Source organism: Tursiops truncatus, chromosome 13, assembly GCF_011762595.2.
Source record: "Tursiops truncatus isolate mTurTru1 chromosome 13, mTurTru1.mat.Y, whole genome shotgun sequence".
NCBI lineage: Eukaryota > Metazoa > Chordata > Mammalia > Artiodactyla > Delphinidae > Tursiops > Tursiops truncatus.
The window spans coordinates 17,020,506-17,033,463 of record NC_047046.1 but is presented as its reverse complement, the minus strand read 5'-3'; the positions used below and the strand labels follow the sequence as shown (position 1 = coordinate 17,033,463).

The 12,958-nt window shown below is 41.6% G+C and overlaps 1 protein-coding gene across 23 annotated transcripts in view; it reads right to left on the bottom strand.

The window, feature by feature from the left end:
* The window catches only part of GIT2 (GIT ArfGAP 2), a 46,955-nt gene extending 36,821 nt beyond the window's left edge, over positions 1-10,134 (bottom strand). For 13 of the 23 annotated variants that reach the window (XR_012325210.1, XR_012325211.1, XM_019950321.3 and 10 more), the window contains exons 1-6: positions 9,939-10,133; positions 5,656-5,789; positions 4,117-4,229; positions 3,379-3,484; positions 1,789-1,875; positions 1,541-1,671 (exon numbers count right to left, since the gene is read on the bottom strand). Coding sequence is in view for 19 of the 23 variants with exons in the window: in XM_019950321.3 (XP_019805880.1) it covers positions 1,541-1,671; positions 1,789-1,875; positions 3,379-3,484; positions 4,117-4,229; positions 5,656-5,789; positions 9,939-9,990 (623 nt within the window). In the remaining 4 variants the exon portion in view is untranslated. Of the gene's footprint in view, positions 1-359; positions 479-1,540; positions 1,678-1,788; positions 1,876-3,378; positions 3,485-4,116; positions 4,230-5,655; positions 5,790-9,938 lie in introns of those variants that run through there. The other 10 variants (XR_002179454.3, XR_002179455.3, XM_019950323.3 and 7 more) reach the window with 3 other exon arrangements.
* Positions 10,135-12,958: the final 2,824 nt, after the last annotated feature.

Genomic DNA, 12,958 nt, shown 5'->3' with positions numbered 1-12,958 from the left:
ATGCAGCCAGCCTGACTTCTGGATTAGAGTTCAGTAATCACTTCAAGGTCTTTGATTCAGGGAGAGACAGACCAACCTAATGCACAGCTCACACCTCCTTGTCTTTAATTTCCATCACAGAAAATATTAATTTTGCCTTTGAAACAAATATTTAAGCTGCTTGAAATCCTTTAAGTAACAAGGCATATAAATAAATCATTACCCTGAGAGACTATTATGTGCAAGGTACAAGAGGAAATTCCAAGATAAGTGGTAAGTATCATTTACTGAGGGCTCTGTTCCCCTTAAAAGATGAAGTCTAGTTTCTGCCAGTTTCTCTTCCCACATACAACGTACTACAAAAATATTCTCCAACCTACCCACACATCTTTGATTTCTGTGATGCACATCTTTTTTTCTCATTTTTTAACATCTGTGAAATCAGGAAGTTGATAGTACAGTTGATAGTACATCATCATTGAATTGGTTGAGTCTTTTCCTTTTTAATGGTATATGAAATAATGATGACCCATATAAACAGTAGAGTGTTAGACCTGATGAAATACTGTATTCCTCAATACCTTAGCTCTTATTCCCAGACACACTCTGCTCTATCCAATTATGTCTCCTGCTGTGCCGAACATCCCTGTCCATCCCTCCTTCCTGAACTTGACCCACACCCTTCTTCTCACCTGGAACACCTTAGCTCATCTTCACACACCCAAATCCAATCTACTCTTCAAAGACCAACTAAAGACATTTCTTAATGATCTGGGCCACAGTGAAGAAATCCTATATATGTATCAATTTTGGTAATGAGTTCTACATTATCTTGCCTCATTTAACTCTTACATGCATTTATGAACCTCCTCCTCCCTGAGAGAGTGAATTCTAGGAGGGCAGAGTTCATTTCACTTGCCATTTTCAAGTTGTCACTTGTCATTTTATCCTCTGCAGACTATAATTCTTTGCAGTTAATTTGGAAAAAGTTAATTTGGAAAAAGAAGGAAAGATGATCCATCTTCTGTCATTTAAATGATATTCAAGCGTAATCTATGGATGTATTTATTTATTTTCCAGCACTTCACAGCCAAAATTTTGAAACAAAAAGTTAAAGAATTTTATAGCAAGCACCCAGATGTCCACTACCTAAATCCTGCAATTAACATTTTACTATACTTGTTTAACCACATATCTATCTATATAGATTTGTTTCTAAGTTCAAGCAATGAATAAAACTATTAAAAAACTGAGAAGTGGGTTCTGCAATTCTTCATACTTGATCTGTACTCCAACTATGGCTCAAATACCACTGCGTTTAAAGGATAAAAAGAAATGAAAGACTGGAAGCTAAGCACAATGGTTAATGGTTCTACCCTCCCTGACTTTAGCTGGCTCTAAGATCGTATGCGTTTGAAATACCTTCATCTGCAAAATAATAGCATGCAAACCTCTGAAGGGGTTAAATGTTAATCATACACAATTTAGCCACTTAAAAATGAATCATACACAACAGAAATAATCCCAAACAGAGAGAGGTGACAAGAATCTAGTCTCTTACCTTGCATAATCAACAGGAGTTTTCCCACTCGCATCTTGTGTGCCTGGGTCTGCTCCATATACTGCCAGTAATTCCGCCTGTAAAATCTGCCCTGCTTTAGAGGCAACATGGAGTGGGGTGTTTCCTTTCTCCTAAGAATCATTAATAAAAAGTATACAAAAAGAAGCAAAATTAAATAAACGGAAGGCTACACGAATGCAACCCATTTAGTTTCAATTTAATATCTGAATCAATTCATGCTTTCTTACAGGGTGAAAAAAGTTGGCTTGTGCTCCTAATGATAATAGCCTCAAACAGGTTTCAAGATTCCCTGTTCTCACGCTTGAATGGAGTTGCTGAAAAATACACACACAAGAAAGAATATTTGTTAAAAATGTAAAGAATGACGTAGCAGAGCAGCTGGCAGACTATTTTAATACACATTATAGTAGTACTACATCATCTTTATTTAGCTCAGTAAGGTGGATGAAGCAGTCTCTCCCTTGCTGGTCACCACCATCCCCGGGCTCTAAGGCAGGGTCAGGCCCATTTTCCTGACAGGAAACTAGGGCTGGGAAGGCTGACCTGCCCAAATGCATGATCTAAGTGGCACAACCAGACCTTGAGTGAGAGGGAGTGTGAAGAGGTGGCTGAGCATGGCTCTGAAGTCTGAATTTCAAACCATACACCCCTCAAGCTGTGTGAACTTGAGGAAGTTCTTTAGCAATCTGAACCTCAGTTTCCTTATCTCTAAAATGGTGATAATAATGCCACCTATTCACAGGGTTACTGTAAGGACTCAATGATATAACAAAGCATGGAGCCTGGTACACAGGAAATGCTCAAAGAATACAGCTGCTATTATTATTGTTGATGTTGTTATTTGTTGTTATTATTGAACCTAGGGCTTTAGAGCTTCATATCCTATACCGTGCAAGTCACAGGATTCTGCCTTATATCACACCCTCTCCTCAACACTATTCTTGGCCTTGTATACAATGATTTAATGAAGTCTTTCAGGGTGGGAAATAGGCCTGTGCTATACCAAATTCTGTACCACTACAGAAATGCCTTTATACATTCAGAAGAGCTGCCTTCCTTCAAGTCTAACCTAGAATTGTCCAAAATGCAATAACTCTTATCATAGCAATGGAGAAATCTACACTAACATCTGTATCCAAGTCTTATTTTTTAATTATATTTTTAAAAATTGTGGTAAAAAACACATACCAAGTCTTATTAATAAATGGAAGTAACAATCATATACATTTCCATGCAAAGTTTAAAATTCTGAATTACGAGTGCCTACGATCTGTGTGAGCATTTGCCGAAAGCAGTGCTTTGACAATAAGGATATGTATTTTCGTGGCATCTCTCAAAAACATGTAAAGGCCCACATAAAGAAAACCATCTACTCATTTCGCAAGTTTAATAAACCATCCTGTGTACTACAGCTTCGAGTCACACCCTGCTTCCTGAAGATCCCACTCAGCATGCAACCTAGAAGCCTGCAGAAGTCCCACAAACCTTCTAGTCCCTCCTAGAAACAAACTCTGAGATGGCTCTTATTTCAAAGCTAAACAAAAACTTACAGAAATACAATTTTAGAACCATATCTGAAAAACACAAATAGTTTTCTGGATACTTATTTGTTCCTCTGCTCCTTATACCTCCACTAACATGAATGCTTGCCATTTGAAGTAAGATGAAAGAAGAAACCAACTGCAAAAAAAGCTGTTACTAATTATTTAGTGTACAGAAAGGAGTTTTTGTTTTTCTTTTCTTTCTAAGTTTTTTTCAAATCAGCCGATATGCTGCTTCATCCAGCAATTTCAGGGATTTTAAAAGGTGTGACCCACCTTACTAAGATCTTTGGCAGTCACACTATCGTCATCCCGGCAGGGCAAGCGGTGGACAAATGCTAACATCTGATACTTTGCTCTGATGAATTCTGCTTTATTAGGACTGGTTCAAAAAAAAAAAAAGAAAACAGTTCACTTGCAGTTCAGATATGACATTCCCCATTCTTCAGACTGTAAAAAGAAGAGGAAGTGACCCACATCCCCCACTCAAGAACAGAATGAACAATACTGAAGTAAGTTTCAGCAGTGTGTTGTCAGGCCTGAAGTCTGAAAACATACATTAGTCATTATAATGGCCAGGACTGCAGAATACCTGCTTTTTATAGCATTTTTCTGCTCTGTGTAATTTTCTTAATTGACCTAGCAACCTTGCGAGGAAGCAGCTCTTCATCCCATCTTATAAGTGAGGCATCAGGCAGACTGGAGCCCAGAACCAAGATTTCTGGTCTGACTGCCTACTGTTTGAGTGCCAAAGCTCAAATGTGATTACATCAAAAGCCACCAAGCCTTAGTCTTAAACCGGAAAAACCACTGAATTGTGCTGGGTAACCATGCAAAAGAGATGGTCCCATGCCTGGCTTTGTTCTGCATTCCTAATAGCAAAGAGGTCAATGCAAAACTGGGTGACCACCTCACATACTGCCCCTGTAGGGGCTGGTCAAAAACAGCTGCACTCCTTTCAGCGGGCCCCAGGGGTTACGAAGAAATAAGAGTATTTATAAACATTTCACTCACTGTACTTTATCCTGTGGATTAGCCTTGCGTCTTCCACTGATAAGAGAGGCAGGGTCCAGCAAAGAATGCTCCCATATAGAATTAGCACCATTATTATACAAGGTTTCAACCATCTAAAACCAAGCAGCATAAAATCATATTTAAATTTCTTTCTGCAAACATCCAGTGGGAATCAGTGACTGAACTGGGAAAACAAAGCCCTATTACAAACACTAGCATGACTGGGATATCACACACATCATTATCTTCTGTTTTAGAATGAGAAAGATGAACCTGTACGCAGGATTCAGGTTTGACCAGCAGGTACTTAAATGGGTTTGATTACATTTTCTCATAGATGATGAAGAAAGAGTACTTTGACACTTTAGGACAGTATTTCCCAAGCCTGAGCATCCAAATTCTGTTTTCAAGGTTCTTAATATTTTTCTTTAAATCCACTTACTTTCTAAAACTTTCACTAGCAATTATAATTTGATGTGCTAGTTACAGTTCTAGGCAACCATTTAAATAAATATTTGAGTATTACCTACATCTGCCTTGAGTACCACTGGTGGTTCACGTGCCATACTCTGGGAATTGTTTTAGGGTCAAATCTGGCATTTTAAACTACTCATCTCTGAACTTTATTCAGATCCTATAATATAATGAGTACTCTGTATAATCTGACAGCAGTAAACATCCATGTTCACATGAGAATGAGCTGCTAGAAACTTCTGAGCAAAAGTTATTAATAAACCATGTCTCCCAATTTCATTTCAAAGCATGACTCCTGACACGGCCCCATCTGTTTTTTACGTCATGAAGATATTGTCACATCAAAGATCCACACTCACTTGTTCTGATCCTTTGGTACACATAGGCAAGTTTTAAGGACATGTTGTGCAGCTGGCACAGATTTAGTAAAATATGTACTCAAAACAAATGAAGGCGAAACACATGCGTAAGTCTGAGTTCCAGCAGAACTCGAAGAATGTGTACCCTGAAATAGAAGTACCGGTGACATGACAATGGACCCCCAAATAAAACAAAGGGCCCCCTGAACACTTAGCAGGGTGTTAGGCATTCAATCAAAACAGAACTTAATTGTCTCTAACAGGTTACAAGAACTTTAAGAGAACTTAAATCAGATGTTTCAGAAATTTCTGAGGAATCCCAGTCCATGCTTCTATCAAAGCGGACAACTTCATGAAAAGTTTCTAAGGCAGTCACTTTCAGAAACATTCATCACGGTATGTGGGAAAGACAGACGGTTTAAAAACAATTTCTGGTGACATCTAGAAAGTCAGCAGTGAAACATGAGCAGGAAATTCTAATGACTGTCCACCTATAGTTCAGATTTTGGGACAAGATTTACATTAGGAGGGAAAAAAATCTTAAATGATGAATTCAATAATTATATATAGCATCAATAAGCATGGCACCTCTGCTCAATTATGAGTCAAACATTTCTGTAAGATTTAAGAAGTATAATTTTAATGCTAAAACAGTGAGCCCTAAAAACTTAAATTACAAACCATGAGCAGAATTCTTATTCTTTACCTGAAGCAATGTTGGAGGCCATGGTGTGTGTTTAAGATGCCTTACTTGAGAGATATGGCGCCCTAGACTCCGATGGACACTGCAGCACTCGTCACATATAAAAGTTCCCCTATTTACTGATGCCCAGGAAGGATCTGGAAAGGAGAATGAAATCAGCGGCAAGGATACCAGGTGGTTGCTATTCCGCCAGATGGCAAAAGATGACTGCGGTTTGGTTTTTCAGAAAAACAAGACATTTCTGTTGTTTTAGTATGCTAGTCAACATATCAAGCTGGCGAGTTTGTCTGATACCCTAATGAGATCTACCATCTCAGATGTGTGCTCTTTCAATCAACGTAAGAGAAGCAAACGGAGAGGATTCACCTGAATCATTTTGAATCCATCTCCACAAGTAGCAAGATAACATAACTGTGTCAGTGAACAATCCACACAGCATTAAGTGAAGTGAGTGGTGAAAAGACAGCTACCCTACAACTGCTACACATCTACATGCCACTGGGCTTAGCAGAAAGCTGCAAGTGACACAACTATACAACTGCTCAGCTGCTATGGTTCTGAACACAGACTGGGAAACCTGACCTCCTGTGCTATCATACCCATTAGGTATTTTAAATAAACTGTTGAGTCCGATCTCGCCACTGATCTGAAAGGACAGAAGCTGTAAAAACAGCGGCTTCACAGAAGCAAAGATGTAAAATACAAGGGAGTAATACTTTTGGTGTGTGCACAATACTTTTTTTCCTGTGAAGTCCCACAGAGCTTCATTAGACATCCTTTGAAACAAGGAATAATTCACACTTGGTAAGCAGTAAGAATAACTCACACTGGGAAAGTAAACTGAATATTTAGAAACTCAAAATAAAGACAGACCTTCTACATTTCATCAGACTCACAATGGGGTGACAATAGGTGCTGCTCAAGCTGCCTGGCTTAAGGGGTATATTTAAAAATTCTTCAATGCCCACAAAAATCTCTAAAATGCATGTACACCATCTTTACCATTTCTAACAGTTTATTCAAACCCCTTCCAACCATATAATGAAAAGTTACGGGATTTCAATCAAAGACAAACTGGGAGTCAAAGAGTGTAGTGGTTACGAGGGTTGGCTCTGGAGATAAGCAGTCCAGGGTTTGAACCTCAACTCTGCCACTTCTTGCATAATGATCTCAGGCAAGTTATTTCTCTGAGGGTCCTCATCATGGATCAAATGGGAAGAACAACACATCTCAGGGTGGTGAGGATATAAAAAGTAAGTGAAGTTCCTTGCATATAGTAATATTTCCAAATTATTTTAAGTACCATTCAAATATTTTCAAGAGCCCACTGAAATTCATGGCCACTAGAGAAAGTTTTTGTTTGCTAATACATGAAACATTGAATGTTTCACATGAACACTGTCTTACTACAGTGAAAAATCTCAGTGGAGTTTTCAGGTAGTTGAACTCAGAGTAGGATATGAACTAGATTCACTTTAAAAAAAAAAGGGTAAAGTATTTATTGAATACTAAGATTTGATCATAGTTAGTCAAATGTTTGCCATGAAATAAAACAGAAACAAAATTATTCAATGAAGTACAACTATGTCAGTACTACTAAGCCATCCTAAAAAATAAAGTTTGGAAACACCAAGATGAAGGATCCCTGCAAAGATACATAACAACTTTGCTTTTTGCAGTATGGTACTACGACTAATGACACACACACAAAAAGACTGTTCGTTTTGAAGATTACCTTTGCTTTTCACGTATCATTCAGAGGATTCACAATCTTCTTGGAGGAAATTAAACAGGAACAAGACAACAAGGATTTAACACACACTAAGCAAGGCTCTATATTAATCACCTTAACATCGTGAATCAGAATCCCATGGAGAGAACATCAGAATGTTAACAACACAGTAAAATCCAAATCGAGTTTGTACGACTGAGAGTGGGTGAACCCCTTCCAGTTTATCTGAACGTTTTATTCCAGGGCTTCTTAACCTGGGTTCTAGGAACACAACCAATGGGCTTCAGAAATGTCTATAACTCCTCTGAGAAATCTTAACATAAATTCTGTATGAAAGAGCTAAGCACGTGTGCATTTTCTGGGAAGAAGGCCTGAGCATTCATCAGAATCTCAAAAGGGTCACTTCCCTGGTGGCACAGTGGTTAAGAATCCACCTGTCAATGCAGGGGACACAGGTTCGATCCCTGGTCTGGGAAGATCCCACACGCCACGGAGCAACTAAGCCTGTGCGCCACTACTACTGAGCCTGCGCTCTAGAGCCCACGAACCACAACTACTGAGCCCACGTGCCGCAACTACTGAAGCCCACGCCCCTAGGGCCCATGCTCCGTACAAGAGAAGCCACCGCAATGAGAAGCCTGAGCACCGCAATGAAGAGTAGCCCCCGCTCACTGCAACTAGAGGAAGCCCGCATGCAGTAACGAAGACCCAATACAGCCAAAAATAAATTAATTAATTAAAAAAAAAAAAAAAGAATCTCAAAGGGATCCCCAACCCTAAAGGTAACTCTTTTACTAGGGCTTTGCAGAAAAGGCAGCACAAATTCCCAGCTGCTCAAGTTCAGAACATTTCAAGGTAGCCTAATTATATTCAAAACAGGAAGGAAGTGACTCAAGTCTCTGTAGATGAGGCATGAGACAACAACTAAAAAGATAACAATGGAAGAGAAAATGTTCTGAAATGCACAAAACGCCGGAGAAGTGCAAGACTGTATTTATTATTTAGTTGAGTATTTAGTGTGGCAATGGAGATGCAGTTTTCCTTTGCCCCATACCATCCACTGAGAAGCAAAGAAAATGCATTTCAACAGGAAGTTTGAATCTAAATTCATGTGAATCAAACATCACAGAAAGTTCAACTGAAAACAGGCAAGAAAATAAGGAAGTGGAACAAATAACATTTTTAGAGAATACAATGGAGCTCGTACAACACACTAACTTGGTTTCTGAAACACTTCTTTTAAAACTCCTCCACCCATCTCCCTATCTTCAAAGGAAACTGGTAACCCCACTTACAATATACAGGCCGTGAAATAACCACATAAGGTTTGAGTTATCACAATACTATTTAAAATCAGTCTCCACTTCCATGTGACAAGATGAAGTTCCGAACAGTTGCAAAAACACTGGTGCTCATTTCGTTAAGATCGTTTATTGGATGCTATTGTGCCAAAGAAGCCATCTTACAACTTCAAATTCAAAGCAGATAAATCCAAACACTGAAAACAGCATAGAGACCTGTCAACCCAGTTCCAACCGCTAAGATGGATCTGAACTCTAAATCTGAAAACTATGCATGGGAGGAATGGTTTTGGCCTTTCAATGCTCCCATATGCCTATACTGCCTGAATGCACAAATGGGTATACTTGCCCGTGATTTGGTGTGTGGTTGTTTTGTAAGGTGTAATTAATGTATGATTTAGAAATTCAACTATAGCTTTAAGGGGCTGTAAAGGTTCTGCACACAGTACAAAAAAGAAAAAAAGGAAAAAAACCGCCTTAAATGAGATGAGTCTAAGAATATTCATTGAATCTTCCCTACCCCTGAGCACTGTACTCCCAATTATCCTCATCGGAAAAATGAGGAAATCAAGACTCGGCCAAATGAAGTCACTAGCCCAAGGTCACCGAGAGGCAAAATCTAGTTTGAACTCAGCTCGTTCAGATCTCAGAACTTGAAACCGGCATTGCCTCCTAAGTGCTGGTCGCATTTGCAAGACCCCGACATCCTGGAGATTCTCCGCGGTGGAGTGGGAGTAGGGATGTCAGGAGCGGGGAACTCATCCATGGGGGTCCTCTGGCGAGTCTCAGTGGAGGGAAGCGGCGAGTGTCACCCACTCCGGGCAGGGCCCCAGGGCCCCCTCCTGGGGCGGGAGTCTGGGTAGCTGTGGGGAGGGGGCTGACACCTGCAGCCTCTGGGGGCCGCTGCCGGGAGGACGCTCGGATTTCACTTCTGTAACTGGCCTTCCTGTAGATTGCCCAAGCCCCTTCCTGTTGGGAAAGCGGGCCCGACCCCGCCGTTTCACCGCCCGGCCTGGGACAGAAGGGACGAGAGGGAAGGAAGGGACGGGAGGGCGGCGACCCCCTGCCCGCTCCGGCTCAGACAGGCCCGGGACGGTCCCGCCCCAAGGCCGCCGAGATTCCTCCTCGTCCCGACCCCAGACATAGGGTGCAGAGCTCGACAGCCGGGACCCGCCCGGCCCGAGGGGGCGGCCCCGGGACAGGGGTCCCGGCCAGGAGAGCTGAAGGGAGCGGGCCCGGCTGGTGCGACTCACCCGGCCCGCTGCAGTCAGCGCACACCTCGCTGCTCCGGAGCCGCTTCGACATGGCTCCCGCCTCCCACCTGCCGGGAACCTAGTGGCCGGGGACAGCGAAGGCGGCGGCGGCGGCGGCGGCGGCGCTTCCGCTCTAACGGGTCCCCACGGTGGTGCTGGCTGCGGCGCCTCTCCCCTCAGCGCCTCACAGCCGCGGCGCAGCACGCACGCGCGAGGAGGCGCCCTTCGGCGACGGGCAGGTCATGTGACCGGAAAGGGCACGCTGCCTTGTCGCCATCTTGAGTGAGGGCAGGTGTCTTCTGTCCTTCCAAATTTCCTTGATTTGGTGTCTCCCTCTCTGGAAGAGATTCGCTTCTTCCCAGCGCTGATTAATATCAGGGGAGGCAGCAAAATCTAGTGACTAGAGGTATGCAGCCACAACCTTCCTGAGGCAATCAGTAGTCAAGTCATCTAGCATAACTTTGGCCAAGTTCACTTATTTATGCATTCCTTTATTCAGCAAATATTTATTGAGCATCTACTATGTTCCACACACTGCTCCAGGCACTGGAAAAGGAGCAGTGAGCCAAGAAGACGAAATTTCCTGTCTTTATGGAGCTTACTTTCAGCTGCACTAGATCTACAATAAGTAAAATAGGAATATGTTAGATGTTTCCTTACGCTGCAGTTTTAATCTCATCTGCAAAATGGAGATAATGTGTATCTACCCGTAGCCCATGATTTGCTTTTGTATAGCCTGTTACTTAAAAATGATTTTTACATTTTTAAAGGGTTGTAAAGAAGAAAAAGGAGAGAAGGGATAGGATGAAGAATATTCAACAAAACATATATGACGTGCAAAGCTAAATATTTACTGTCTGGCTAAGGACAAATGCGATAATTTACAGAAGAGTGTGGTGTGCCTGCCCCATAGTAAGCCCTCAATAATAGTAGCTCCTATTATTATTGGAAAAAAAATTTTTTTGGCTGAGTTGGGTCTTTGTTGCTGCGTACGGGCTTTGTCCAGTTGCGGTGAGCGGGGGCTACTCTTCCTTGCGGTGCACGGGCTTTTCATTACGGTGGCTTCTCTTATTGTGGAACATGGGCTCTAGGCATGCGGGCTTCAGTAGTTGTGGTTTGCAGGCTCAGTAGTTGTGGCTCGCGGGCTCCAGAGCACAGGCTAAGCAGTGTTGGTGCATGGGCTTAGTTGCTCCGCGGCATGTGGGATCTTCCCAGACCAGGGCTCGAACCCGTGTCCCCTGCATTGGCAGGCGGATTCTTAACCAATGCGCCACCAGGGAAGCCCTGGAATTTGATATTACTATTATTTTCTAATCACAACTTTTTTTTTTTTGTCTTGAGGATAAGAATAGATAATCTAACTCACAGGATGGTGTGAGATAAACACAATGAGATGAGTTTAAGCAGTGGAAGAAGAGCAGAGATGTGACCCTAATGCTAATGAATATTGTATGCATTATATGTAAACACAACCATGATCTCCCTTCAGCAAATATTCCATGCCTATTGTGGGCCAGGTACTGTTTTAACTTTAGGTACTCTGGTGAGCAGTTATCGTGGAGTTTTCTGACTAATGGATTAAGAGAAATGTTCAATAAACATAGGATGATGAAGAGAAAGAAAATTAAATTGCACAAGCCTTCTGAAAGGAGAGAAGTCCTGGAAGAGGTCTCAGAAGCACTGGTCTTTGGTTCATCTCTCCATTTTTATAAATGTGTGGTATGGGCATAACCACATAATTCCCACACATTCCACAGTTAGAGCCTCTGGGTTCCATCCTGATGCTCCTGCATCCTGTTTTGGTTTGCAGACTAACAAATCTTCTGGACTCAACACATGTGGAGAATGGATTAGGCCAGGATTCTTGAACAGCTGTTGTTGCAGGCATCTGAAAAGCTGGATGTGCACAAGCAGGGAAGGCAGAGGGTATGCTTTCAAGAAGCATTAAATAACTTTGCCCAGTTATGTGGTCTAGTTGTAGACAGCTGTGCAGAAAGCTCAGGCTGGTGAGTAGCTGTAAGTTGACTTGGTTCTTCATTGAATCAAGGAGTTATAGTGTCTTAGATTGAAACCCAAAGAATGAACTTAATAGTGGCTGATTGTGGTCAAGTCTAAGTATTATCTATTAGTCCTTTTGGCCATAACCCCAAATTCAAACGGCTAGCTTCAAAAATAGATGACATTCATATGTGGAATAAACCACCACCTTAGGTAACTTTGAATCATAACCCAGTTTGGGGTTCAGGTAGAACAGTGCTTCTCAGTGGGGGGTGGGGGATGGATTTTTGTCCTCCAGGGGACATTTGGCAATGTCTGGAGACATTTTGGGGGTAGTGTTACTGGCATCCAGTGGATAGAATGGCCAGGGATGCTGCTCAACATCCTACAAAGCACAGGACAAGTCCCACGTAAAGAATTATGTGGTTCACATCTTCCTTTCCAATTTGAGTTCCTTTTATTTCTTTTTCTTCTCTGATTGCTGTGGCTAGGACTTCCAAAACTATGTTGAATAAAAGTGGTGAGAGTGGGCATCCTTGTCTTGTTCCTGATTTCAGAGGAAATGCTTTCAGCTTTTCACCATTGAGTATGATGTTAGCTGTAGGTTTGTCATATATGGCCTTTATTATGTTGAGGTATGTTCCCTTTATGTAGTATTCAACAATGGAATACCACTCAGGCATTAAAAAAAAGAATGAAATTTTGCCATTTGCAGCAACATGGATGGACTTGGAGGTCATTATGCTAAGTGAAATAAGTCAGACAGAGAAAGATAAATACTGTATGATATCACTTATATGTGGAATCTAAAAAATACAACAAAGTTGTAAATATAACAAAAAAGAAGCAGATTCACAGATATAGAGAGCAAACTAGTGGTTACTACTGGGGAGAGCGGGAGAGGGGTAATATAAGGGTAGGGGAGGAGGCACAAACTATTGGGGGTAAGATAGACTCAAGGATGTATTGTACAACACTGGGAATATAGCCAATATTTAGTAAAAACTGTAAATGGAAAGCAA